The sequence below is a fragment of the Hemicordylus capensis genome, chromosome 1 (genome assembly GCF_027244095.1).
Source record: "Hemicordylus capensis ecotype Gifberg chromosome 1, rHemCap1.1.pri, whole genome shotgun sequence".
Classification (NCBI taxonomy): domain Eukaryota; kingdom Metazoa; phylum Chordata; class Lepidosauria; order Squamata; family Cordylidae; genus Hemicordylus; species Hemicordylus capensis.
Window position 1 is genome coordinate 368,335,403 of NC_069657.1, and position 27,290 is coordinate 368,362,692.

At 41.5% G+C, this 27,290-nt stretch overlaps 3 protein-coding genes and 1 non-coding gene across 12 annotated transcripts in view; 2 read left to right on the forward strand and 2 right to left on the reverse strand.

Annotated features, from left to right (window-relative positions):
• Positions 1 to 2,134: 2,134 nt before the first annotated feature.
• TCP1 (t-complex 1) lies at positions 2,135 to 14,317 on the reverse strand. Its single transcript, XM_053294513.1, has 12 exons — positions 14,136 to 14,317; positions 11,080 to 11,165; positions 10,730 to 10,858; positions 8,945 to 9,042; positions 8,552 to 8,662; positions 8,038 to 8,219; positions 7,366 to 7,492; positions 7,064 to 7,239; positions 6,718 to 6,841; positions 4,167 to 4,359; positions 2,825 to 2,988; positions 2,135 to 2,484 (listed from the first exon to the last, which is right to left on the reverse strand). Exons 1-12 carry the CDS (start codon positions 14,203 to 14,205, stop codon positions 2,268 to 2,270), a joined length of 1,677 nt encoding a protein of 558 aa, XP_053150488.1. The 5' UTR covers positions 14,206 to 14,317; the 3' UTR covers positions 2,135 to 2,267.
• Positions 10,115 to 10,249, reverse strand: LOC128341383 (small nucleolar RNA SNORA29). Its single transcript, XR_008314388.1, has one exon. It is a non-coding gene; the product is annotated as a small nucleolar RNA SNORA29 (small nucleolar RNA).
• A 163-nt stretch (positions 14,318 to 14,480) lies between the features above and the next one.
• Positions 14,481 to 23,907, forward strand: MRPL18 (mitochondrial ribosomal protein L18). 2 transcript variants are annotated; one of them, XM_053294545.1, is made up of 4 exons: positions 14,481 to 15,304; positions 20,380 to 20,566; positions 22,905 to 23,139; positions 23,706 to 23,907. In XM_053294545.1, the coding sequence occupies exons 1-4, from the start codon at positions 15,241 to 15,243 to the stop codon at positions 23,775 to 23,777; spliced, it is 558 nt and encodes a 185-aa protein (XP_053150520.1). In that variant the 5' UTR covers positions 14,481 to 15,240; the 3' UTR covers positions 23,778 to 23,907. The 2 variants fall into 2 exon arrangements, with proteins under 2 accessions (XP_053150520.1, XP_053150514.1); XM_053294539.1 differs by having other exon boundaries at positions 14,486 to 15,304; positions 20,377 to 20,566.
• Positions 23,908 to 25,422: 1,515 nt separating this feature from the next.
• Positions 25,423 to 27,290, forward strand: part of PNLDC1 (PARN like ribonuclease domain containing exonuclease 1) — a 59,085-nt gene continuing 57,217 nt past the window's right edge. For 4 of the 8 annotated variants that reach the window (XR_008315858.1, XR_008315859.1, XM_053294566.1 and 1 more), the window contains exon 1: positions 25,424 to 25,584. Coding sequence is in view for 3 of the 8 variants with exons in the window: in XM_053294566.1 (XP_053150541.1) it covers positions 25,509 to 25,584 (76 nt within the window). In the remaining 5 variants the exon portion in view is untranslated. The other 4 variants (XM_053294614.1, XM_053294585.1, XM_053294605.1 and 1 more) reach the window with 4 other exon arrangements.

Below are 27,290 nucleotides of genomic sequence, written 5' to 3' on the forward strand. Positions count from 1 at the left end.
ATGGACGCGCCGAAAAGCCAGCTCCGCCTTTTTGTCAGAAGCATCTTTTAGGAAACCTTCGCCATCTCTCGGGACTAGGGAGCTGCTGCTCAATTGGGAAATAGGAGCGTCGGTAGTTGGCGTCCTCAGTAACAAGGAGGGTTCTTGTTGGAAGGTGTAGAACCTAGTTGCTGACGATGCTGCCTTCTTAGGAACACTTGGAGTGGACCACTCTGCCTTGATGACATCTGTTAAATAAGCTGGCATTAGAAGAAGTAATTCACGGGGTTGTGGTTTTGGAAAAACCAGGTCGCCCTTATTGCTTTGGTTGGAATCCGTGGGGGATTTAGATGACAGACCAATGGCTTTTAGGACCTTGGTCATGAGAGGGTTAAAGTCTTCCGGGGTGAATAAGCGCTGAGAAACCTGTGACTGCTCAAGGTCCTCTTCACCCGACTGATCCCCCTCCTCTCGGTCTGGCTCCTGATCCCGCTCAGGGTCCCGTCCTCCCCCTTCGTGACTACCTGGGTTTTCGTCTGCGTCTTCCTCCAAGGGAGGAGATGGTGCAGGAAGCCCCCTATCCCTCACAGGGCGGATGACTGAGGCAGAAGGGTCACCGGAATCCTCCCCAGATATTTCAGAGGAGTGAACAGAAATGGTCTTGGAGGATTTATTAGATTTTTTAGACTTTTTGGAATGTTTTTTCTTCGATTTGGCTTTTCTAGGGGGAGGGGAAGGGGAGGCAGAGGCGGAAGATTGCTCAGAGGAGGAGGAGGAGGAAACATGCCTGCGCTTCTTGGAATGTTTTCGCTTCCTAGGAGTTTTAAGGTGACCAATAGATTCATTAATGGCATTTTAAAACCATATCTGCCATTCCGGGGGAACCTGAGTAGGAATGGCAACATTCTCTGGGAGTGGAGGTCCCTCCCCCCTTTCCGATTGCGTGGCTCTCACCAGACTCGATGCCGTGGAGGTAGAGGCGGTGTTGCTCATGTTTCCCACACTTTCTTGATCGGCGCCATCTTGGGAATCGAGTGGATCCGCCGCGGAGGCCGCCATTCTGTGTTGACCCGCTAGGGCGCGAATCTCCGCTTGTGAGGGGGGTGGGTTTGGGAGCGGCCGAACCATCCCCGCTCTGAGGCGTTCGTTTAACTCTTGAAATAGAGGTGTTGCAAGAGCGGTGCGGCGTTCCGAAGCCGAGCTGCGCGTTAAGCGTATCGGTCTGACTGAAAACGCTCGGACGGGCGTCCAGCAGGCACGAGCACGTTCAAAATCCTTCCCTGAACACTAGAGCCCCTAGTGCTGTGCTCCACGCAAGGCTAGCCGGGGAGGGAAGGAGGGGGGTAGGTTCGGAGAGGAAGGTGGGGGCGGGGGGAGAGGGGGAGGAGAGAAACTACACAGGATCTAAGCTACACACGGGGACGAAGCGACAAACAATAACTTTTTAAAAAAAAAAACACAGAAACACTCGGGAGAGGCAACAAACAGCACAAGAATTGGAAAGGGAGAAGAAAAGAGTACAAGCCTGGGAGGAAAAGCGACGAGAGGAGCAGCCTGCCAGGAGCCAACGCAGGACTAGAAGAACTGGGTCGGGGTTATCCCCGTCGGGGCTATATAGGTCTCTTTTTTCAACTAATTTGCATAGTCCTGCCCAGGAGCACGTGACAAGGATAACCCATTATGAGATGCCTTGATAGCAGCAACCGAGAACCAAGAGGAAGAACTTTTTCACACAGCACATAGTATAGGAAATTATTTGCCATGGGATGTGGTGATGGCCACTAACCTGGATGGCTTCAGGAGCTTAAATAAATTCATGGAGAACAGGTCTATCAGTGACTACTCATCAGGTGGCTGTGGGCCACCTCAAGGCTCAGAGGCACCATGCCTCTCAATACAAGTTGCAGGGGAGCAACAGAAGGAGAGAGGGCATTGCCTCAGCTCTTGCCTGTGGGCTTCTCAGAGGCATCTGATGGGCCGTGTGAAACAGGATGCTGGACAAGACAGGCCTTGGGCCTGATGCTGCAGTGCTGTTCTCATATTCTTCAGTTTGGTTGCTACCAGTCACTAACATTATGAATGTGCTTATTTAAAGTGAAACATGCTTCCCCCAGCTCCTGCATTTTATTTTATATTTGAGATGAATAAAAAAAGGTGGCCTTCTTGTTTTGTTTATTTTCTAGTTAACGCAAAGGTTAAGTAGATAGGAAGGAGTCCAACAGCTTGTTAACACACACTAGTAAATACAGGACTAGAAATTTTACAGGAACAGTTAAATAAAAATTGATTTAGTCTTCAATTGCTCCAGAATGAACTGCATCTTCATAACAACCTCCTTTATCAGCTTTACTTTCAGGGTGCAGCTTAATAAGGTCATCAATTCGAAGAATAGTAATTGCAGCTTCTGTTGCAAACTTCAGGCTCTTTGTCTTGACGACAGTAGGCTCAAATACACCAGCCTGCTTATTGTCACGTGGCTTTCCATTGATTAAATCAAGGCCAATCCTTTAAGAACAGCAAGAGGGAGAGGGTGTTAAGCACGGTACATCAATTTCAAATAGGACCATCCTTTAAACCCACTCTGAATTATTATTCCATATTAGATGCAGTAAAAATAGATGGTTTTTTGCTTCCAAATCTATCCATATCACACAATATCTAGCCATATAACCCACCCAGTTTAAGATCATCCAGCAATTAAAATCATTTGTTATAAACCAGCATACTACATTTTTAAAAGTTACTACATATGTACAAGAATAGGAGAACTACACTTCAGTGTTTGATACCTCTCAGGAACTGACTCTGCCACCAACCCCTTTCTATTTCTTGTATAGATACATACCATTTCAGATTCTTGCGTTCTGGATTCACTTGAGCTTCATTGTGAAAGGCCCTGAGTTTTGCAACAAGATCTATGGCATCTTGAGCAGCATTGACTGCTAAAGTATTTGGAATAACTAGAAGTGATCTTGCAAATTCTGCAATAGCAAGCTGTTCACGTGATCCCTAGTTTCAAGAGAAAATACCACATTAATGTTTCAAATCAAGGCAAAAGCAGTAGTATAATTGCTGTATAGTACAGCTATGTGCCTACAACAACTGCAGCCCATTGGCGGTTGTTCAGTCTAAATTCTTAAGGGCTATTTTTCTCATTCTTATGATGTTTGCCTAATGCAGCACTGTGTGTGGAGATGGATCTAGTCACAGTTGAGGCTCTGGCTTGGCTTTATTTAATTTTTGGATTAAACTAATATTCTTGCTGGTTGGCCTGGCCCCTTTAATACTGTTTGATAGTTTTTAATCTGCCAGGAGATGATTTTTGGATTAACAACTTCAGTCATATGGGCTTACCCCTTGCTTTTTAATATCCCTGGGGTTTTAGAAAACCAAGGTGATTCTCCAGCAATGAGTTCGGCTACCAATTATCCTAGTCTTAGGGGCTGCAGGAAAAGCTTTGCTCCTGCTACTTATCTTTCTAACCTTACAGTTCTGAGTCATCGGAGGGCATTTACACTGGCCCACTTTGCTATCAACTGTACTTGAGGGAAGGTATCGTAACATTCCATTTACTGAACGCACTTGTGCTTGTGAAGTGGGTGATGTTGAAACCATGTTCTTTTGTATTACATTTATTATGTATTTGCTCCACTTTTAAGACACTTATTTTAGTGAAAATGCCAGGCAGGTTTGATTACTTTTATGTATCCTTTTCTCTTGACCAGCACCTAGTTAGTGTGGCTAAATTCTGCGTGGTCACCTGCATTACTTGACAGTAGCTGATCAAATTGACTTAACTGGTACTATTTCTTCTTTTTGATAAGCTCTAGGATGATACTCTGTTCTGCTATATTGTGTATTTTCTGCTGGTCTATGACCATAATAAACTTTAGCTAACTTTTGAGAGTTTTAAACCTAGTGCGGCATTACAAAACTCATCCATCATTGTTTTATAGGCAATGAATCTGTTAGTTCAGATAGCTAAAATCCTACATCATGTGCAAGACTGAATTCCAAATGAACCAATTTACAATTAAGTTTAAAAATATCCTGCCTTGACAATTCTCATTGTGGCCTACAACAATAGTTAAAAACATGGTTGCTCCCAAGATCTGCAAAGCCAAAGTGACATTAAAACCAGATTCCTATGCAAAAACCATGATTGCCAAATAAAACTAGATACGTACCATGCTGGTCGCATAATTTTCAAGGTAAATGGAAAGTGCTGCTTCAACTGCACCACCTCCTGGTACCACAGATTTCGACTCTAGTACCCTTCTGACAACACACAGAGCATCATGCAAGGAACGTTCCATTTCATCACACATGAAGTCATTCGCTCCTCGTAATATAATGGAAGCTGAAGTCCGTGCCTTAGTACTGTTGCAGAAAGACATGCACAAGTGAAGGATGGTTCCTCCCGAAATAGCTAACAAGCACTCACCTCAGCCAACCCCTCTAGTCCAATAAAGATTTCTGCCTAAAACAATTAGTGTTCAATTATCAGTGTAAGGTATTACAAGTCCCCCAGTTTTTTGATCTGCTCCTACAAAGCTGATACCTGAGATCTGCTCCTACAAAGCTGAAGTCAAAGCTTGGCGTCGTATTTTGGCCCACCCCCAAACAGACAGCTGCCATGCAGACTGTGCTGCGACATTGTAACTGCCATCCTTTCTATGAAGTTTGATAAGTGAGTATGGAGAGTGACATTTTCTATAATAGTTTGACCAAGCACAACCACAATCTGGAAAAATCCAGAGGGTACAAATGTTGTATTGTGCCACCGTGCAAGAGCACAACAAGCACATGTGGGGGGGAAATGTCTGTGCACGTCCAAACAGAGAAGCAGCGATGGAAAGCATGAGTAGACGTGGTGAGAAAAATAATGAGTAAGAAATCTATGTTTGTAAGGAACATTTTAGTGTTGGCACAAATAGCATGTAATGTTTAGTATCCTCCAAATACTGTGTTTTAGGAGTGGATATTCCTTCTCCCTTTTAAAAAGGGAAGCAACTGTCCAGAGATGGGAGTGGCAGCAAATGGTGGCTGGTCGGTGTCTCCTACTCTTTTTGTCTTTAGTCCAGGAAACAACTAAAGAGGACTTCTGCCAGGGCTGATGAAACCTGGCTCACCCGACCCCCTGCCCCAGAGAAGGAGAAATTTCTTGAAAATAAAAAAAAGACAAGCATTTACACTTGCAGTGTTTAACTTGCGTCTCTGAGATAGGCTCCAGCTCCTTAGCAGTGGTAGCGCAATGCAACTGCTTCAATCCGACAATGGCCGCCTCCTGCTTCATTTTCAACCCCTGCTAACTTAGCAAACAGGCACCTTTTAATGTGGTGATTCTCTTTATTTAGCAGGAGGAGAGTAACTGGCCCTACCCAACCCCAGCACAGTACCTCCAGTTGGTGTCTATCTTGTGTTTCTTTTTAGGTTGTGAGCCCTTTGGGGACAGGGATCCATCTTATTTATTTATTATTTCTATGTGTAAACCACTCTAAGCCATATTTGGAAAGGTGGTATAGAAACTGATTATTAATAAAAATAATAATTATTATTATTTCTTGTTTACACAGTCAGACAGGTGTTATTGACTGGTTTGTTTTATCCAGACATTGAGTCCTTCCCAAGGACCTGGGATGGCTGAATTTTATTGTCAATTGTTATAGATATCATCGCAGAATATAGGCTGTTCCCAGTAAAACTGCTTTTTGTAATTGGCTGATGGTGATTTCTGTGGCCCCACCACTTTTTACTTCAGTGCTACCATTTGGCTTTTACCACCCTCCAACCTGCAAGAGGCTGCTGAGCTCTTTGGAAGGGCTAGAAAACCCACAAGTTTTATGACAGAATTCAACAGGTGCAACTTTACCTAGCATATGAAAATTGGGGGCGGGGGGGGGAAGACCCTACTGATATTGTGCCTATACTTCAGTTGCACGACAACGAGAAATTCTATAGGTATACTTCTCCAAATGCTGGGGCAGCTCTACATACTGAATTTCTACCTATCATTCAGCTGCTTGGGTTCCAGAGAGTAAGGAAACAAGTAAGGTTTCAACCACTGTTCCCTCTAATTTTTTTAATCTGTGAGCAGAATGAGTTTTGTCCTGGGTGGCAGTGTGTGTGTGTGCATGTGCATTTAGAATGGGGCCTTCCTGATTCAACGTGAGTGGAATCTAAAATTAACTGAGTGCACATCAAAAAACTCATGTGCACATGCACACACCTTAGAGGGAACACTGGTTTCAGCTATTTAAAAAACCTGCTCAGAAAGCATCGTTCTGCCAGAGATGTTACAAAAGCACTTGAAGGAAAAAGAAATATGTAGAATTATGAGCTATTAGTTTAGCAGCACAGATCTAAGAAATGGTTTAGGCACAGGGCGGAGTACATCTTTTGGTCTTGTATACAAGCACCCCAAAATGCTGCATCCTGTCCTACTGGTAATGCTACTAAAAATGCTCTATGAGGCTTAAGAGAAACTCCTATTAGCGATGTTTTTCTGGGCTACCAGATATGGATTATTGGATTCAATGTCCAGGTCCACCAATAAAGATGAGACATTCACAGTCTCACCATACCACTTACAGAGGACTGAGGATAATCTGTCCCACGCGTATAACTGCTCACACATCTTAGGACAGCATGGCAGCAATTAAATGGGAACTTATTTCAAAGGTGCAGCAAATGTGCAAGTACCAATAATTCATGTAAAACATGTAAAAGTTTCCTTACTTCTTGATCAAGATCAATTCATCATCACAAATTCTCTCTTGAACCACCTCTTCTGCCTGTCCAAGCATTGATGCTTCAAAGGTTTCTTCGCCTTCTAGATTTGCCAGGGTGGAACAAACAGTGGCTGATAAAATAAAAAAAATTTTTAAGAAAAAGTTGAGAAAAGGGCTTTTGATATATTACACAAAGCTGCCTCTGCACACTACAACAAACCACCCCAAAACCCTATGCAATTTTTTAGCCTCAACAAGCATCAATAGTAGTACTGTTCTATGTATTTTCCTTCTCCATTAACTCAATAGACAAGCTGTGAAATTAAATTTAGTGTGAAGATTTGTATAATTACCTCCAGCAGCCTTAGCGATGTGTTTAAGATCTCTTTTTAGAACTCTGCGTACTGCCATGGCACCAGCATCCACAAAGTATTTCAGACACATATCATCAATACCACCAGTGGTCAAAACAACATTAGCTCCTGTAGCCAGGATCTTCTGAATTTTCTCTTTAGTAATGTCAGACTCTCTGAATGAAACAGCAAGAATTTAATCAAACAGAAGCTTAAATTCAAGTGTGGAAGTGCGTGGTAGAACTATATACTGGAATGATTTGGATGGCCATTGTTTAATTCAAAAAATCCCTACAGTATACCTTTGCCTAATCTGGTCCAATTTCTCGGGGTCTGTGATGACGACCTGAACTCCAAGCTTCATTTTAGTCTTTTGGAGGCTGAAATCAAGACAGGCAATCTTTGCATTAACTATTCTTTTGGTCATGCCTAAAAAGAGAAACACAGAGCCAAGATTCTTTATTCAAATAAAATGAAATCTTTTCATTCACCCAAGATTCCTTTTTCTGTTCATAAGCCTTCTAAACTAAAGCCTAGTTTTAATCTATTCAGATGTTTCACGCTGTGGTTTAGACTATTCTGGAAAGCACAGGACCAGGTGCATTCTGCACTTCTGAACCTTCAACTAGTAAGTTTTGGAAACTGAATTCCTGTCCCTCCGTTTCCCAAACATATTTTACAAAAAAGCTTTTCAATGTCATATAAGCAATTCATAGTTCCAGTAATACAAAACAAGGCGGCTCAATAGCCCTTGAATAGCTACAATTTCACACAAATACTAAACGCAGTTTGTTTGGAGCTGCATTGTCATGTTACTCCACTTTTAGCCTTTTGATGTCAGGCAGAACTATTAGTACATAAATATTTGATAATTTCATAGAGACAGATCAACAATCTTTTGTGCTATAGTATTTGATACAAATGAGTAATCTGAAAATAGTATGCTGTATCATTCAATGAGAGAATGACCTTACCTTGGGAGCCCACAACACAGTTCAACGCATAGCCATTCACAAGAATACTTTCTTTCTGACTGCGGCCATGTGCCTTCAAAACATTAATGGAGTTGATGGGATAGTGTGCTTGCCCTTTCTGATCAGTGTATTTAACTGCAAGTACAGCATCCACCACCATACTGGCAAAGAAGTCACTGTCACTACAAGAATGCTGTTAAGGTGAATATGAGCAACTGTGTTAAGAGTTTTATTACATTTACAGTTTTCCTCACATGAAGAGGATATTACAAGTCTTAAGAGTAGGACTCATAGGAACAAAGGCTAGTGTGCAATAATGAACATACTGTCCAAGAAGAGCTCAAGCCACTGAACAAGCAAAAGCAAATATACAATCCAATTGAACCCTATTCCTCATGCCTTTTATCCATTATAATTCTAAGGGCTGGCAGGGAGAACTATTCTCTCACACAAAACTGCATTCTAATTGCACAAAATACTGTATCCCAACTTTTCAAGTGAGCTAAAAGGATACACTCCTATGATTTTGGAGGACATTGATGTTTTAGCTGCGTTAATAAGGCAGTCCTTGCCCAGTTCATCAGAGTTAATAACAAGATTTTCATTGATGTAACGAACTGCTTCCCTGTTGTGGGGAAAAAGATTTTAAAAAAATTACTAAGGTTTTTGCAAATCACAATCTTCAATTTATACAAGTTTATTTTAACCATATATAAGGGGGCGGGGGTGGATTTCATACACTTGTAAATAATGGCTGAAAAATTAACTTGCCCATCAATATCCTAAGATGTATACATTTAAAGAAAATATGATGCCTTCCAGTTTAAAATCTAGAGTTAAATTCAGAAAACAAATAGCCAAGCCTGAAATTGCCAGTACAGATAATGATGCTGAACAAGTTTCTTACTTGCAAGCAAGACGATATCCACTAATGATGGAAGTAGGATGAATTTTTTGTTTAACCAATTCATCTGCATTTTTCAAAAGCTCTGCAGCAATGATTACCTATTAGAAGAAAAAGGATGAAAGATCAAAAAATGCACATGCTTTTCTGTGAAAGCTGTTTTTGTGTTCCAAGTAGTGTTCCCTGCAACAGAGATCCCCAGATGTTGTTGGCTACAACTCACATCATCCCTAGTTGCACTGGCTGGAGATGATGGAAGTTTTAGTCAACATCATCTGGGAATCCTGTTCCCACTGGTTCCAAGGCATGACTATGCAGTAAGAAATATAAGAGTACAATAAAGGAAAAATGAAGTGTTCTGTTAAGCTGCTCTACATACAACATTAGAACTTACTACAGAAAGAGGACTATCGCTATTGCTTATGTCAGGGTGGGGAAACTTCAGATAGGCTCGATCAGGCCTTCACTACAACTCAATTTGGCCCTTTTAATCACCACTACAGTTCCTATTCATTTGCTCCTCTCCTGATTTTGGTCCAGTTCCAAGACTAATTAATAAAACCAATGAAGCCATAGGTGGGAGGTTCAAGGAACATGGGCAATGGTTTCCAGAGACTGAACTTTAGGAGGGGAAAAAAGCAACATGGTAAGGTAAATCTGACTGCAAACACAGAACCAGCTGGGTGGCCCCAGAGCGGCTTTGTTGGTTCTGTTGTTGGGAGAAAGCAACAACTGAAGAGTACTCTCCCAAGAAAGCATTTCAAAAAGGAAGCTACCTCTGATGGTTGAGAAGAAAAATTGAGCCTCATCTTCTCATTTTGTTTTCACTTGCTCAAACATCACCTGAGAGGCTTTTCCTGTATTGCATTATGTTCTGCTTAAACAGGGGATAAAACACAGGAAGGCCTCTTTCTATATCAAAGAATACACTGCATCCCTCTGTGTAAATCACTGTACTCATGAGGGGAAGAGAGTTGTGTTAATGTGTTTCAGAGTGAGGGAGAGTATACATATGCCAGTGATGCATAGATGCAGATTTGTCAATTCAAGGAATTCAATGCAGTCGCAAAAGCATCATTCCTCACTTCATCAACTTAGAACAGCTGCACTACTAAAGTTACACCTGTATATGTTCTTTAAATTCAAACTAGGAACATGCCCAAATTTATTACCTATAATATGTTCTGCCATTTCATATAGGAAGAAGATATTGTCAATCTTTTCCTTCAGACTATGGCAGGCTTTTTTTTATCCCATAAGCATAGCCGCTTATTTTGTGGTACAAATAAGTAGTAGTCAAATGGGAAGGGTTTACCTTCAGGTTTAATGGTAACCTTACAGTCTTTACAATACTTTAGCATTCCAGCCTATCTAAAGATGAGCTACATCAATCCAGTTCCTCTTCATGCAAACGTTTAACTAAGAATATATTTACAGCTCCAGCACACAACACAAGTTAAGCAGGAGTCCTTGCATCAATCTGACTCAACACATTGGCAGATCACTGTTTCAATTTTCATTTGTTTCTCAATGTTTCAGTAATTTAACGATAACCTCATGTATAAAATATAGGCATTTAAAATATAAATTCCAAGAAATAATCAAGAAGTATTAAATCGTTACAGTGTTAAAACCTTCAAAGTAAAAATAGTTCAACTTTAGCAGGTATCTAAAATTAAACGAAAGGCTTTAATGCTGCTTAAAAGCAAGTCAACATTTCAACAAAGAATACCCTGCCCCTCACAATCTATACTGCATTGTACATGAGAGAACAAATATATTACTTACCACAGAGGTGGTCCCATCTCCTACTTCTTTGTCTTGTAGTTCAGCCAATTCACACAGAACTTTTGCAGCAGGGTGCTCTACCTCCAGCAATTTCAGAATCGTTGCACCATCATTAGTAATAGTCACATCCTAGTTTTCCAAACATAAGATTTATTCTGCTTAAAATGATCATGAAATACAATAAACCATTTGAATACTGCCCATTAGTCTTCCAGGCTTTTATTAACACACACAAGAAGAATATTTGAATACTTCAATAAAAGACATATCTCAAATTTCTGCTTTACATCAGATGTCTACAAGCACACTTTTTTCTTAAAAACAATTCATAGCAAGGAATGTTAACTTACACCAATGTCATCCACCAACATTTTATCCAAACCAACTGGGCCGAGAGAACTCTTCACAATGTTGGCAATGGAAGCAGCAGCCACAACTGTTAGTAGCAAAAAGAGAGAGAATTTTCCTCATAAACCAAATCGTTTTTTCAGAACATACATAATACAGATGCCGAAACATATCTTCTTAAATGAAATCCTTTAAATGGCCTACTTCAGGCAGCATCTTGGCAAGTTTTGTGCATGTGACCGAGAGCAGAACCAAGCCTTCAACTTGTTCAGGAAACCTTTAGTATGAACCAGGGAATTCACACAGGCTCTGCTCACATGATCCATTAACACCTTCCTCAGAGTGGATCATACAAGTTTGGTTATTTGTATAACCATCAGTGTTCCCTCTAACAGGGATTCCCAGATGTTGTTGACTACAACTCCTATAATCCCCAAGTAAAAGCTATTGCCGCTGGGGATTCTGGGAGTTGTAGCCAACAACATCTGGGAATCCTTGTTAGAGGGAACACTAGGGACATGCACGAACCTGTTCAGAGGCCCTTTTACAGGCCTCTGAACAGGTTCGAACTCCAGGTTTAGGGAGTTTGAAAGCAGCGGGGGTGTGTGAGCACTCCTCCCGCTGCCATGTTTCCCCCACTGGCATTCATTGGAAAACCAGCCTGGTGGGGTGGCAGCATACCTCCCTGCCACCCCATCTGCTCTTCGGACCAGAAGTGACAGGAAGTAGCATGTGCGCACTTCGGGCTGATGTGCACACGTGCTACTTCCTGTCCCTGACTCCGAGGAGTGGACAGGGCGGCAGGGAGATACAGTGCCACCCTACCAAACTGGTTTGCCAACAAGCGCCAGCGGGGGAAACGCACCCTCTCCCACCCTTAAAGTTACCCCCCCTCACTGGTTCCGTGCACATCCCTATAGAACACTGAAAACCATGTGCTTGTGTAGGTCCAGGTTCAAACATTTTATATGCAGTGAGAGAGGGTACACAAGCTCAAGGCTCCCTCTACCACATATGCAAATCAGGGTGCACAATGAACCACAGCTATGAGTGACTTATTTGGCATTTGCTATCTGCAACACCACGATCAGTCATTTCATAGAAGAAGAAGAAATCATATTTTCCTTGAAGACTTTCCGTTGGTCCATAAGCACAGCCATTTTGTAGTGTAAATAAGTGGTAGCAGAGTGAGAAGAGATCAGGTGGCACATATTCCAAACAATAATATATCTGAACTTGGGATAATTGCTACATATCTTAACAAGGATAGGGGGGTTATATAACAGTATAAAATAGGTTTGTTCCTTGTAAATACCAATGCTTCCCAATCTACTTGGTTGAATAACACAAAGATATCACCTCTCAAGCATCAGGAGAGGCCTGGTCTACACATACAGGGGAACACAAGTGAACCAGGTACTTTGGCGTATTTACAGGCCAAATTTGAGTACACGTAGAGGTGAAACCCATAAATCCACCAATGAAAGATGTCTGAAATACCTATTTAGTAGTTTATATAATCAGGGAAGATCTCCTAGAGCAGGGATAAGCAGATCAGGATTCAGTACATTGATTCCCAGATCCTGTTTAAAAATAGGAAGCAACATTCTCCACCATGGATAGCCTTATATTAATTGCTTACCTCTCATCCTCTGATCTATAAAATATGAATAGTCATTTACTATTCTTGACCAGTGTTCTGTACACCTGATGGCCAGTTTGGGAGTTCTGTATTTGCAATTGTATATGAAATCACTGCAGTGTAGGGCTCATGGGAAACAGCAGGTTATTAGCTTTGCCCCTGAACCACCATTTAGCATCTGGTGCTTCTACCCACCCCGGCAACTACTTTGCACCCATTAGCACCAACCAATAGACTGTGAAAGTATGAATCCTGTCCTAGACAGAACAAGGGTTCAAGTGCATGTAGGGTTAGCACAAGCTTATTGGTGCCAACATTTGAAAGGTATGAACCTATGACACTGCGTGACACCAAAGCAGACCTTTGATTTATCCAGCTCAGCTGTATCTACAGACAACAGCTCCTCGGTGTTCGGCCACAGGTTACTCCCATTCCTACCTGGAGAGACACAGGAGCACACCTGGAACCTTTTGGTTGAAAAGCGTTATGTTCTAACACTTAGGTACATCCTCTTCAAATTAGCTCAACCAATCACATAACAGATCTACATTCTCTGCAAATCAGTGCATTATTTTGACAAAACTGCAAAAGTATGTTATAGACGTTTGAAATTTAAATACTGAAAAGCTGATTTCAAGGACTACATTGAAAACTTTGTATTTTGCTACTTTAAAATCTGCTCGTTATGTTCTCCACTAGAATGAAAAAGGTTTAAGATTAACTAGAATTTTTATTAAGTGATTTCCATATCGGTTTTATAATTAATATAGAGCTTCACGTGAATCCACCATGCCACGGGCAAGGTCTACCAATGCTGCTGCTCATGTTAACAGCCAACATTCACGTCGCGAGTGCCTTAGAAGGCAGGGCGGTGAACTGCCGCTCATTTAGCCACTGAAAAGGAGCGGCTCGGTCACACCGGGGAAATGGTGACTCAATCTTGATTACGGTCATACACCAGAATAAAGGGGATGGTGAATTATTTCAAGGATGCTGTGCTGGAGAACGTCGGCAACGTTAGGGGCAGCCTTAACCCACCCCGACGACAGCCTACCCTCGCCTCGACCCTAGGCGTGGCACAAGCGAAAAAGATATGGCCGGCCCTATGGATAGTTTCAGTCGAAGGAACTGCTCAGTCCACGCGATGACAGACCCACAGCTTCTCTCTCTCCGGGCCGAAAGAAAAAGGAAACCTCGCCATCGAGCGATGTGACTGTGGCTGGCCACTCACATCCATGCCCAGAGGCTGCCCGTTCCACATGCTCCGACCGCACACGCGTGCGCAGTGCCGAAGAGCCGCCCCGGGACTACAACGGCTCGCAGACCACCCCAACAGTTCCCACCGCGCTCTGGAAGAGATAGCGGCAGCACAGCAGCCCTTAACATCCGAGCAGGATGGGCGTCTTTTCTTCTTACCATTCTGCGCACGGACGTTCTCGCCGGTGCCCCGCTCCCCGAAAACCGCCAAAGGCCCTTCGAACGCCATCTTGCCGAACAAAGAGGAAGAAGCAGCAACAAGCGTGCGCTACAGCAAGCACCCGCGACGCAATGCCCTCTGGGTAACACCGCCTCTCAAAATGGTGTCCGCGGCAATGGCGGAAGGAGAACTGCGGAGGCGGACCAAGTAGCTATGACGTAAAGGAAGGTGGACCAATCCCGAAGTCTGTCACAATCTTAAAATAAGAAAGGTCGTTTCAATTGTTGGTGATTGGACCTGAATCAACAAATGCACCAAGCGCTTCCCAGCCAGCTGGTTGCGCAGCAACAAGTGAAGTAGGAGTGTACCACGGTGTTCTAGGCGGTTCTAGAAAACAATTGGGGGAAAGGAAAATCGCATAGTGTGGCCAAAGGAGAATCAAAGAGTCTGAGCAGCACCTTTTCCCACGCCACTCGAATAGTTCAGATTAGGAAGAGAACCTTCCTGAGGCTAGCCCATAATTGTGGCTTTGGGGTGAAGATGATATTCGAATAAACGGGGGAAGTTCTCCCCTCATATTTTAGGGCAAAAACCCTAAACCTGAAAACCCGGCATTTTCCAGTGATGAAGTCGCCTAGGTGTTCACTTTACATTGATGCGGCGTCCCAAATAACTACAAGAGGAATTATGCGCATTGCGTCTTGTGTTTCCAATTCTTCGAACATTGTTTTTTAAACTGTTTTTATTGGAGAATAAAGAAGAGCAATTACTAATTTAAAAAACGCACAATAAAGAACGCCTGCGCCAATGCATATGAGAAAATGTATACGGCGCAAACTGTGATGTCGGTCAGGACTGCGCCGGTTGTGTCACAGTCACGTGGCCAGTCGAGTTGCTTTTAACCTATAGGACTTGCTTACATAAGAAAAGAGATGGTTTTGTTTCCTGTGGCCAATCACGAGCAGGGTTATAAACTTTCTAAAGGACTTAAGGTGCCTCCATTTTTTTCCAGGGCGGAAATATCCTGTTTCCCTAAATAAAGATGGTGCTGTCCAGCGGTGTATAGAAATAGCGCGGAGCCTCAGCGCTATTCCGTCTGGCATTATGGTGTTGTTGAGGAAATGTGCTTTGCAGCTGGGGCCCGCGGCTAGGGGGTTACGGGAAACCGGTAAGGGTGCAGAGCGCTGGAATGTTGTGTGAAGATGCGTGAATGGGAAAGCTAGAGAGATCCACTAAATGAGCGGAGGTTGTGGTTCTTACATCGCTGTCGTAAATGCATTGATGATTTAGACACTAGCTCTGTTAACGTCAGTTGAATGTACTTTTAGTTAAGCTTGCTTATTAGGGATGCACACAAACAACCAGATCCTAAGTGTGCTGTCTTGGAAGCAAATCTTAATCGGATACCCTATGCCGGGCCGGCTCAGCCTTAGGACAATTGCTGTTCTCAGGTTGTGTTGGAAAACAGGCTAAGATGCGGTAGGTGATCCATGGCGGTGGGATACATAGCTCCCCATTCACAAGAACCCAACTCTTCTTATTCTTTGCTAATACTCGCCCCCAAGTTTTCTGCGCTAGGAAGGACGGAAGGTGGGGCAAGAGCGTCTGCCAGACTTTATACCTACCTTAACAGACTGTATAGCAACTGAGCAAACCTGTGGTTTGCACGGGCTTGCCACTAGGGAAACGCTGCAGGAATTTCTGACAAATCATAATTTCCCAATAGGAATCCATGAAAAACTAAAAAATATTAATAACTCCTGAATGGTTGGGAAGAAATTCATGTGGTGTTCCTTCATAATTGTAGGATTACATGTGTGGACCTTCAAAGAGATCAATCTGCCACTTTTAAAAAACATTTTTTAAAAAATAAACTAAACCATTCAAAAAACAAGTAAATTAATCTCCTTGAACATCAAAACATTTGATGCTGCTATCATGTGCTACTCGCATGAATTTTGAGAACTTTATGCCCAGACTTTCTAGAATTATATAAGGGGGTGCAAAAAATAGCGGTACTACTCTTATATGAAGGCAAGGAGCAGTTCCTGCCAATGAGACCTGGATAGAGTAGGAGATTAAATTCCAAAACTTTTTGTAACTTTCTGCTATGAAACAAAGTTATGACACTTTTTTAACAGTTTCAGAAACCTTTTTCAAAAATTCATTAAAAAAAATCAATGAGTACTCTCTTATCCTTGAAAATCTGCATGCATTTAAATCTCCAGCAAGTGGTCTGAAAAAGCCAGTGGGCTAGAAATGGAACTAAGCAGCCACTCCATTATCAATAAATGACTTGCTTCTTAAGGATCTTTTTCCACATTGGTGGTATTTCACATGTACTGAAGCACAGCAACAATTGTTATGCTCATTACCACACACCAGACTTTTTGTTATGAGTTTGTTGTTTTCTTAAGCTTGTGGGAAACCAGTAATTGCTTGATGCTTTTCAAGCTAAACAATTTCCTGCAAATAGATAGCCTCTTCTCCAATTCTCTGCACAAGTCTGTTCCCATGCAAGACAAAGATGTATTTTAACCTACCTTGGAAAAGCATCTCTTTTTTTCTTGACAGAACAGCTAGATTACAGTTCCTTGTAAACTGGAAAACTACCTTTCAGTTTGCAAAACAGTAATCAAAATGGTCAGATCACCATTTAACCATGATCAATGTCTTCAGTGATTGGTTTGAAAAGGCCAGTGGTCCAGAAAAGAAACCAAGTAGCCATTTGCTTTTGTAAGAAAGGACTTACCACCATGTTGGTAGTGACCACCTATGGTCTTTTACATTTTATTCCTCCTGAAACAGTTCAACAATGTGTATCATTGGACTTTTTGTTATGAATTTGTTGCTTTCTTAAACTGATCAAAAACCATGCATTTCAAACCAAGTCATTTCCTGTTGTGCTGGTGTTGCCTCTTATTCTCTAGGAAAGAAAACTAATGGCTGCTTTCTTTAGCAATAAAATACTTACAGGTGAAACTCGGAAAATTAGAATATCGTGCAAAAGTCCATTAATTTCAGTAATGCAAATTAAAAGGTGAAACTGATATATGAGACAGACGCATTACATGCAAAGCGAGATAAGTCAAGCCTTAATTTGTTATAATTGTGATGATCATGGCGTACAGCTCATGAAAACCCCAAATCCACAATCTCAGAAAATTAGAATATTACATGGAACCAAGAAGACAAGGATTGAAGAATAGAACAATATCGGACCTCTGAAAAGTATACAGTGTACTGTGCTTGATTGGCCAGCAAACTCGCCTGACCTGACCCCATAGAGAATCTATGGTGCATTGCCAAGAGAAGGATGAGAGACATGAGACCAAACAATGCAGAATTGCTGAAGGCCGCTAATGAAGCATCCTGGTCTTCCATAATACCTCATCAGTGCCACAGGCTGATAGCATCCATGCCACGCCACATTGAGGCAGTAATTGCTGCAAAAGGGGCCCAAACCAAGTACTGAATACATATGCATGCTTATACTTTTCAGAGGTCCGATATTGTTCTATTCTTCAATCCTTGTCTTCTTGGTTCCATGTAATATTCTAATTTTCTGAGATTGTGGATTTGGGGTTTTCATGAGCTGTACGCCATGATCATCACAATTATAACAAATTAAGGCTTGACTTATCTCGCTTTGCATGTAATGCGTCTGTCTCATATATCAGTTTCACCTTTTAATTTGCATTACTGAAATTAATGGACTTTTGCACGATATTCTAATTTTCCGAGTTTCACCTGTATCTTTGTGTTGCTGATAATATCTGAAGTTTTTCACTTACCTTTTTCTGAAACAATGCAACAAGTTACGTTTCTTACCTTGCATCATTCTTTACCTTTCTTCACAATTTTTGTTAGGAGTTTATTTCTTAAATTTGGTGCAGTTTATGGGGCTTTTTTAAAGCTTTTGCAAATGATTCCCTAAGCCATGTTTGTCATTGTTATCCACTTGTCTGTAGTTTCTTGTTCAAGTTGCTCTATCTCCAGAGTGAAGATTCTTCTCCAGGCTTTTCCCCTACCATCTTTAGAATTAAGACTTGGCAAAGGTTATTTACAGAGATAAATAACCAAACAAAAAAAAGGAAGCAAAATATTTTTGCACTTAGCGATGCTGAAATACTTGCCTCATCTGCTTTAGATCACTTGACTTCAGACTGCTTCCAGCCATTTTAAATTTCTGTTCTAGAACAAAAAGATACTTCTTACCTGGCAGCCTTACCACTCGTTTGTATATTTAAAAAGAGTACAACTGCTTTGCCATGATTATCCCATTTATTCTTGGGATAGGAGGAGAAGAACCAATCTGCCCTTGTGAGATGCTGCTGCTTCTCTTGCATCCTCCACAACTTGATGGCTAAAGCTTTAGGCATCACCAAGGAGACAATGAGTGCATCATAACAGAGAAATCACAGGCAAGTCATAATTGCCACCTGCAGAGGTGGATGCAAAAGGTCATCCTTTAGTACTGGGGAAAGATGTAGCTGGTAGGCACCTGTCTGCAGTACAAACATACATGTTTTATACCAGTCCTATCCTTGAATTCTAGTTTGGAGAGAGTACTGATATTATTATTATTATTATTATTATTATTATTATTATTATTATTACATTTTCCTCCAAGTAGCCCAGTACTACATACTTAAGTTTCCAAGTACTACATACTTAAGTTTCTCCTCACAACAACCCTGCGAAGTAAGTTACTAAACCTTTTGTGTTTCACATTGATCTGTGTGGGGAAATTATCTGTTGGGGCCCATATTCAATTCTTGCAGAGTTTGTTACACCACTGAATAGAGAGACAACAGTGAAAAACATAACATGTTGATTTCAGCAAGGTTAGGTCTTTCTTAGGAAAGGAGTAGTTAGGTTCGTAAGATTTGGATTCACGATATCTGAAGCCTTGAGCTCATACACATAACCCACATATAAAACTGGTTTTCGTTGTTTCCCTGTGCAATTTTGAGAGTGTTCCCCATTGATGGGATGTGCTTCTTCAGTAAGCATGCCTAGGACTAGCTTGCACACAACAAGTGATGTACTGTACTTTTAAACATTTCACAGGTGGAAATAGACACTTGTGTAATTGTAAGTCTCATATCCATACACCAAAGCTAATTGCTTTCCACTGTCACAGAATACTGAAAGTTCTTCTCTGCCTGCTGTAGGTTGTATTAACTTAGTTTGGAATAGTCTGGTCTATCCTGAACAAAGTGCATAAGTAAAATGACTACACCATTCTTTTTTTTTTAAGCCACAACTATTAATACCTGCCAAAATGACACAAAGCTTGAGCTGCAAGTTCTCAATTCTCCAGAACTCTTCATCAGGCTGTGTGTTACGCAAAAAGAAACTGAAGGTGACTTTAAAAAAAAAAAAAGCTGGGCATGATGCAAGAGCTCTGAAGTCTGCAGTTTATGACTCAAGGTGGCGAGCAGAAGTTGTTATGTAGACTTGATTAGCCTCACTAGGTGTTAGATGCTGAATTCAGTGTTGTTATTAACTACAGCATTAACGATCATAATTAATCTAGTGGTACTTATAGAATAGTTGCAAATCAAACACATTCATCAGCCCTTTATATAGGTGCTTATGGGGTGATGGAGAGAAGCACTGCACTAGCATTTTTGTCAATTTATGTTTGTGGGCTTCCCCTCTCACAGCACACTATGTTTTAATTTCCAGAGACCTAGGGGAGGGGGCCAAAATCTAAAAATTGGCAACCCTGAATAACTCAAATTAACAAAATGCTTAAAAGACATCCCCAAAATCTCTACAAAAGATAAAATAGGGAAAGTAGGATAGGCCTTTGTAAATAAGGACACTTGGAACATATTACGTAAGCCCTAGTTGAATTCAATGGAAATAACATATTTAGGATCAGACTGTAAGTAGGACATGGTTAAAAGCACTGTCAAACTTCTTTATTCAAGCATGTCTGACTGAACTCAGCAGATAATCTGTATTGCATGTTTTAACATGCACATTAGCTGGCAGGTCTCCTTTTGGAAAGCAGTGTTAATTGTCTTATTCCCACTTCATCAATAGTCTCTGAGTTATCTTAAATTTGCATTTGGTTGTCCTGCAGGTAAATGTCTGCAAAATTTGGTCTCAAGAATACATGTTAGAATACTGTTAAATTCTGCTAGGTTCTGCACTGGAAATCTTCATATGCACTCTGTTGATTTTCAACATGTCTTAAATATACATCTCAGTAACTTCATTCCTCAGCAGGTAGAAGATTTAGCTCTTCTCTTCCAAGTTCCACACATTCTGTTGAGGATGAAGTGGATACGAGAGAAAATGAGACTGTTGCCCCTGACTTCACCAACCGGAATCCACGTAACTTGGAGCAGATGGTTGTAGCAAGGAAGGAGCGAGGCTGGAAAACCACATGGCCAAAACGAGAGTATTGGCATAGGTGGGTTATAATATTGTAAAAGATTACCAGAGTTCTTGAAGAATCTGGAAAGCAGTTTGTGAACTTCTACCAGTTACAGAGAAATATCTTCTTGTTCAAAACTATCTCTTAATTAGATTATTCTAAACTTCTAACACATCCCCCTCCACTGGTTCAGGGTTGTAGCTTCTATTTTCTTTTTTCATTTCTTCTCTCTCCCTTCTTTGATTTTGTGTTCCCTGTACTTAGAACATCCTTACCTGTTCAGTACACTGTCAGTTCACTTTTCCTCCTTCTGTTCCCTCTTAAACCTATTCCTGCAAAGTTATTCCTGAGCTTCCATGTCCTTATCTTTTCTATACTTTCTGCTGTTAGTTCACCCTTCACTACCCTGTTCTTTCTACTTGTTCTGTTCTTCTTTCTGCTCTTGTCACATGCATATTAAATGGGGTGTGAGCACCTTGCAGCATTGTCTGTATTCCATGTTCTGTACAACGTTCAGCACACTACTGGCAATAAATAAATGAAGTTCTAGTAGCAATGGCAGCAGATATGCTTCTTTTCCTGGGTATATTGAATGGTAGGAGTGTGTACGGACAGATCTGAAGGTCCAACATAGTTGTTCTTTCCCTGCTCTGTGGGGAGGCAGCTAATCATGGGACAATTGGGAGAATCCATGGGAGAAGCTCTGGGAGGAACTACAGTCCCCAGGCATCCCTGCACTGTTTCCCAGTCTCCCTGTGCTCATTCTGACTCCTTTCTCCCCAGCCTCCACACAGATGCTCCCACCATTCCCCACAGCCACCCAGACTTCCCCACACCACTGCTGGGTCAGCATTTAAAGAACCCTCTCACCACTACTGTCCTATTTGGGGCAAGTGCCCCATGATCAGCTGCCGCCCCGTGGTGGGGGCAGGCCCAGAAATAGCCATGTCAGACCTTCCGATCTTTTCGACTACACACTCATACTGAGTGGCTTTTGGTTTGGCTATCACATTTGTAATGTGAAGAATTATTTGCACATCATGCTAAAATGTCATGTTGTTTGTTGACTCCTTCCTGCATCCATACCCGTCCTATTTGTTCTTTACGTGTTCTTTATTGTAGGCTCTACATGCCTATTAATATAGGCTACTGTAGGCTGTCACAAATACACGAGATTGTGAAAGTAGATGAAATTATTGTATGAAATATTACCTAGCATCTCCTAGTCCAGGGGTTTTTACTTGCAGCTCTTGACCCTGTTAATGCTGTTCTCATCCCAGCAGCCATCCCATACCCCACAGTTAGGTGGCAACAGCAATGGGGATTATTTAAATCAGTAATGCACACTTAGCATTTTTCAGCCATTAAACCCTAACTTATTTACCAGTGCATGTAGATATACATGCTGGAAAGACAGTGGGAGTATGGCAGAGGGTTATGTGGGCTGTGGACATGTACACTTGTATATTTGCATTTGTGTGACTTTGAAACAATGTTATTGTATTAAACCTTTTTTTAAAAACAAACTGATTCAAAAGTCATGTGCATTGTAACAGCTGGAGCCTAGTAAACCTATACAGACTGACCTTTTGCAATTGTCTTGGTAATCACTTGTTCACTCTGTTCAGACTTGGTGAAATCTGTTCAGTCTCTTTTAGGGTTTGTACTTCTGTATTTATTTATATCGTATTCCTTTTACCATGACTTTCACAAAAATAGCTTCAAGGTAGCTTACAGCAGATAACACAGTAAAGTACCCAGAATGTTGGGGGCAATATGCTAAATCATTGTAAACCGCTTAGAGAGCTTCGGCTATAGAGCGGTATATAAATGTAAGTGCTATTGCTATTGCTATTGCTAAAGCCAATCAAGCCAGCAGTTAGAGTCTTAGTAAACCAGCAGATGAAAGGCAAATACTTGAATCTACTTTAAAAGATGTGAGAAGAGGAGAGCCTCCTCTTAAAGGCACTTAAAGATACCAGTGGTGTCATGAAAACATGTCTGGGAAGGAAATCCTATAGTTAGGGCACCTCCACTGGGAAGATCCTCTCTTCCTTAGTCACCAAATTAGCTCCTGAAAGTAGGAACACCCAGAGAAGGGCCTCTGAGGAACATCCTAATTAGTGGGCAGGTTCATGTGGGATTGAACTCATCTAATACAAGTATAATGAGAAAATGTAGAATAGCTTATTTCATTGCTAAGAAGGAAGCACTGATGAGAGAAGACTGATACTATGTAGGTGTTCTGGGACAGAGTTCCAGGATTGAAGCATAAGATGCACAATGCAAAATTATCACTGGTAATGGATGAGTGTTTCTAAGCAATTACTAAAGCAAAACTATGACCTGATATTTTTTTTGTCCTGCACCTCAGATTGCGACTTGAGCGAACACAACGCCATGTGGAAGCTTATGTTGAACATAGCAGTGGTTGTGTTGTTGTCTCTGCTTCCACCCGAGAGTGGGCCATAAAGAAGCACCTTCGTAATACAGCAGGCGTGGCAGCATGTGAGAATGTGGGGCGCGTACTAGCACAACGCTGCCTTGAAGGAGGAATAAACTTCGTGGACTTCAGAACTGTGATTCCATGGGAAAAACATTGCGATTCGGCAAGTTAATTATAATTATTACTCTAAAAGCTCTAAGTACTGCTCCTCTTTATTTTTGAAACTTGCATCACAGTCTTGAGTGCATAGCTGTTTACCTGCAACACAGAACAATGGTATGGCTATAGTGCTAAATGCTTTCAATTGCAACATGCAGTCATGCATAGATGTATGTCCGTGTGAAGATACATGCCCACGTAGTGATGTTAAATGTCAGGACTGACATGTGGCCTTAAAAGAGAGGTGCAGTATTGTTGGGAGGGAAGGGAACAATCTGTCTTGGGGTGTTTCTGAGTACCAGTTGCAGGGGAGTAACAGCAGGAGAGAGGGCATGCCCTGAACTCCTGCCTGTGGCTTCCAGTGGCATCTGGTGGGCCACTATGTGAAACAGGATGCTGGACTAGATGGGCCTTGGGCCTGATCCAACAGGGCTGTTCTTATTTTCTTATGACAGTATATGGGAAAAACTGGAAAGCCTTGTGTGTGCTGAAAATGCTAATATAAGTGATAGATAAGCCTTTAGCTTCATTCCTTTCTCTTTCTCTCTTTTTTAAAAAAATCCAACACAGATCCAGAAATTCCAAAATGCTATGACAGAGGGTGGCGTTGTATTGAAAGAGCTGCGAAGAATTTATGAATAAGTTGAACATTTGTGAGGAGATGCTGAGAAATATTGCAAGAGGTCTGCAGTTCTGCCCTTAAAGTGAAAACAACCCTATTCTGTTTGACCATTGAAGTCTTTCACACACAAATAAAAATCTATTTGACAAACTGGTTGTTGGTTGAAGTAGTTATTGGTTGAAGTAGCCATTTTCTAACCTCATGCATGTAGTTAGATTTCAAAGCAGTCTGGTGTTTGTTCCTGCTGACTTTGACTACTATTTGTTCAATTGCCTTGATCAAGACATAAGTACAATGGCTCCCACTCATAATCTCTTGCTACCAAGTCTTCCTGATATACCATATTTACCCAATTCTAAGATGAGGTTTTCCCATTTATTTCCTATTAAATATTTTTTTGGGGGGGGAGATCCTCACAGATTCAAGTTCCTCTTTTCTTTGCGGTAAATACAGGCAACCTGTATTTAGTCTCTGCCTTCTAAGGCATTGTTTTACATTTAATGTTGCCTTCTATTTGGGTAAATATGGTATGCAGAATGAGAGGAAGATGAAGCATGAGGGGAAATGACAAGTGTGCAGGTGCTGTTTACCTTGCACCAAACATTAGCAATTGCAGTATAGATCACTTTTTAATAGATAATGCTATGGCAGCACTGAACAATACTTTCCTTACAGTTACTAAATTTACAAGTATGATCCAGAACAAATATTTTGCAAAGAGAATGGCCTGGCCAGTCTGTGGGCAGAAGACAAGCCATTTTATGTTCACTGGGATGAGTTCACCACTCATTTTGACATTACTTGGATGCAAATTGTCTCAGATGGCCCAGGTGGTTGTCAGTTCTTCCAGTGCTTTTGCACTGGGAGGCAGGTTCAAAGTTTCCTGAACAGCTCTCTAGATTAGCCACATTTGTTCTCACTTGGGTAGTTAACTATATTTACTACCCAAGTTGTAATTATTAACTACTATATATTAACTACCCAAGCTGTATTATGAATGGTCAAGTAATGAGTACATTTGCTGCTTTATTTTGCAAAGATGACAATCCTATGCATGCTTAATTTTGGCATATATTGCCATTGTATTCAATGCTGCTTACTTTTGAGTAAGCATGCTTAGGACTGGACTGAAAATCTGTCCCCGTTTACTTGGGAGTAAATTGTTTAAATAAGCGGGAATTGGTTTCAAATCCTAATTTATATTTAGAATTGGTGTGTTGGGACATTAAGAAATGCTATTAAATTAACTGTAGGGGTGTGTGTGTGTGTGTGGTTGTTTTTTCTTTCTCCCAAACATGAATCCTGTACAGCAACCAATGTCAGTCAGAAATTCCAATTGCTGTAGCTTTTATTTTTATTATTTGATTTCTATACCGCCCTTCCAAATATGGCTCAGGGCGTTTACACAGAGAAATAATACATTAAGATGGATCTTATTTTGGTTGAATTTAGTGTGACGTTCACGTCACAGAAGCCCTATCAGGAAAGAAAAGGGGTAACAAAGAAGTATGGGAGTTTCTTTAGCGGGTCGTGCAAGCTACGGGGGTGGGGATTTCATTCATACGGGGAAAGAATATTCCACGAGAAAAGGAAATTCCAGGCTACCGGGCGGGCCCGCCTTAAAGTCGTGAGCGGGTGGAGCCTCGGTGTTGTACCCACGCGCTGTTTCTCGAAGGTGGTGGGCGTGGCTGAAGAGGCTTTATGGGGCGGGAAGAGCAGCCGCGGCGTGGAGAAAAAGAGTGGAAGGCGGGATGGATGTGGGTGTAGCGGAGTTTGAGGAAAGGTTGCCCAGGCTGCAGGAACTCATCCTTGATTGCGACTTTGTCAGTAAGGAAGGGAGAGAGCCGTGGGGTATCTGAACGGAGGGAGGGAGTGATCATGGAAGCGGCCCACGCTGACGGGAAGGGGTTTCCGATTGGTCCAGTCTAGGTGGAGCTCAGTTTAGTTAATTCCGCTTTCTTGTAAACGGAAAGGGGAGAAATGTTTTCTAGTATACTTTTTCCAGTGAAGCATCTTGAACCTACGAGGACAAAAAGAGTTCCCAGATAGTTACGTGTCTTGAGGGTTATGCCCAGTTTACAGCCTAATCTTATCCATATGCGCTCAGAAGTACACCTTGTTGAATTCATCGGGACTTTTTCCTTCGTGTATTTAGGATTACAGGCTTAGACTGGTTTAAATCGTTGATTACAGTTGCCAATATTTCTTATCCGTGGCGGCTAAGGGATCTGTAACAGAACGTATCCTCGCTCCACTACAGTTCCCAGAATACTTTTGGGAAATCTAATCTCGTAGTGTGGCTTATCCAGTGGTGCTAGCTCCAAAGCTGTTTCTGTGGGGTTTAAGGTAAAACTGAAGGGTTGAGGGAGTATTTTGGTTTAAAAGAATATCTTGGAAAAGTTCCTAAGTTCTCCGATAACTACAAAACTTGCAGCTGATCTCTCTTAAAGTAGCTAGAACAGATCTTGACAGTATTCCCTTGTGCAGTTGTCTGTTTCCTTGATTAGGAATGCAAAATCTTTATTTTTCTTAGTATTAAAAAAATGAGGAAGAGATCTCTCTCTCCTTCCATGGAGAGCTGAGGAGAGAAACTTCAACATAGCCTTTTAGATCTTTCTCAAGTGCTTGCTTCCTTGTGTATTGATTTATTTAAAATATTTATATTCTTCTCCAGTGCACTACTGTTTGGGGTAACTCACAGTAGCAGAATAAAAACAGTATAAAGCTAAAAGCAAAGCTGTAAAATAAAGCACAGAACCCTGTAAAGTTAATAGATCAGCTTGAGGAGCTATGAAGGCTTTCCTTTACCTTGTGAAGAAAATTTACTAGATTGCCCAGGTCACTCTTCTTATTCCTGTTCCCTTCAGGCCTCAAACTTGTATGATGGTGTTGCTGTTGATCAGCCAGACATTGTAAACTAGTATGTAGTACTGAGTACCAGTTCATCTTCATCATCAATTTTATTACAGCCATTGGCCAGCAGAAATAGAAATAACAAACATATCCAATACAACAATACCAAAACACAATAAAACAAAAAATCAAGACACAAGGACTTTAGTGGGGTCTGGACTGGTAGGGTCTATGTATCTACTGAGGTGTATTCTAATAATCAGAGTTATATTAGGGTGTTGTGAAAGAAATGTACCCTTTTTGTAATGCAGGACTGTGGGTCAAGAAGGAAATTCTAATATTTCTCTTTAACATTCCAGGTTATAAAGGTATGATCTTGTGTAGGTGGTGTAAGATTATATACATTATTTAAATCTAAAAATATCCACTAGCGTAGTGGTGGAAGGCAAACTGTCTGTTTTGGCATCCTTGTGTATTGTGTATGAGCCCCTTGTGTATTGTGTATGAGCCTCTGGTGGCGCAGTGGTAAAACTGCCACCCTGTAACCAGAAGGTTACAAGTTCGATCCTGACCAGGGGCTCAAGGTTGACTCAGCCTTCCATCCTTCCGAGGTCAGTAAAATGAGTACCCAGAATGTTGGGGGCAATATGCTAAATCATTGTAAACCGCTTAGAGAGCTC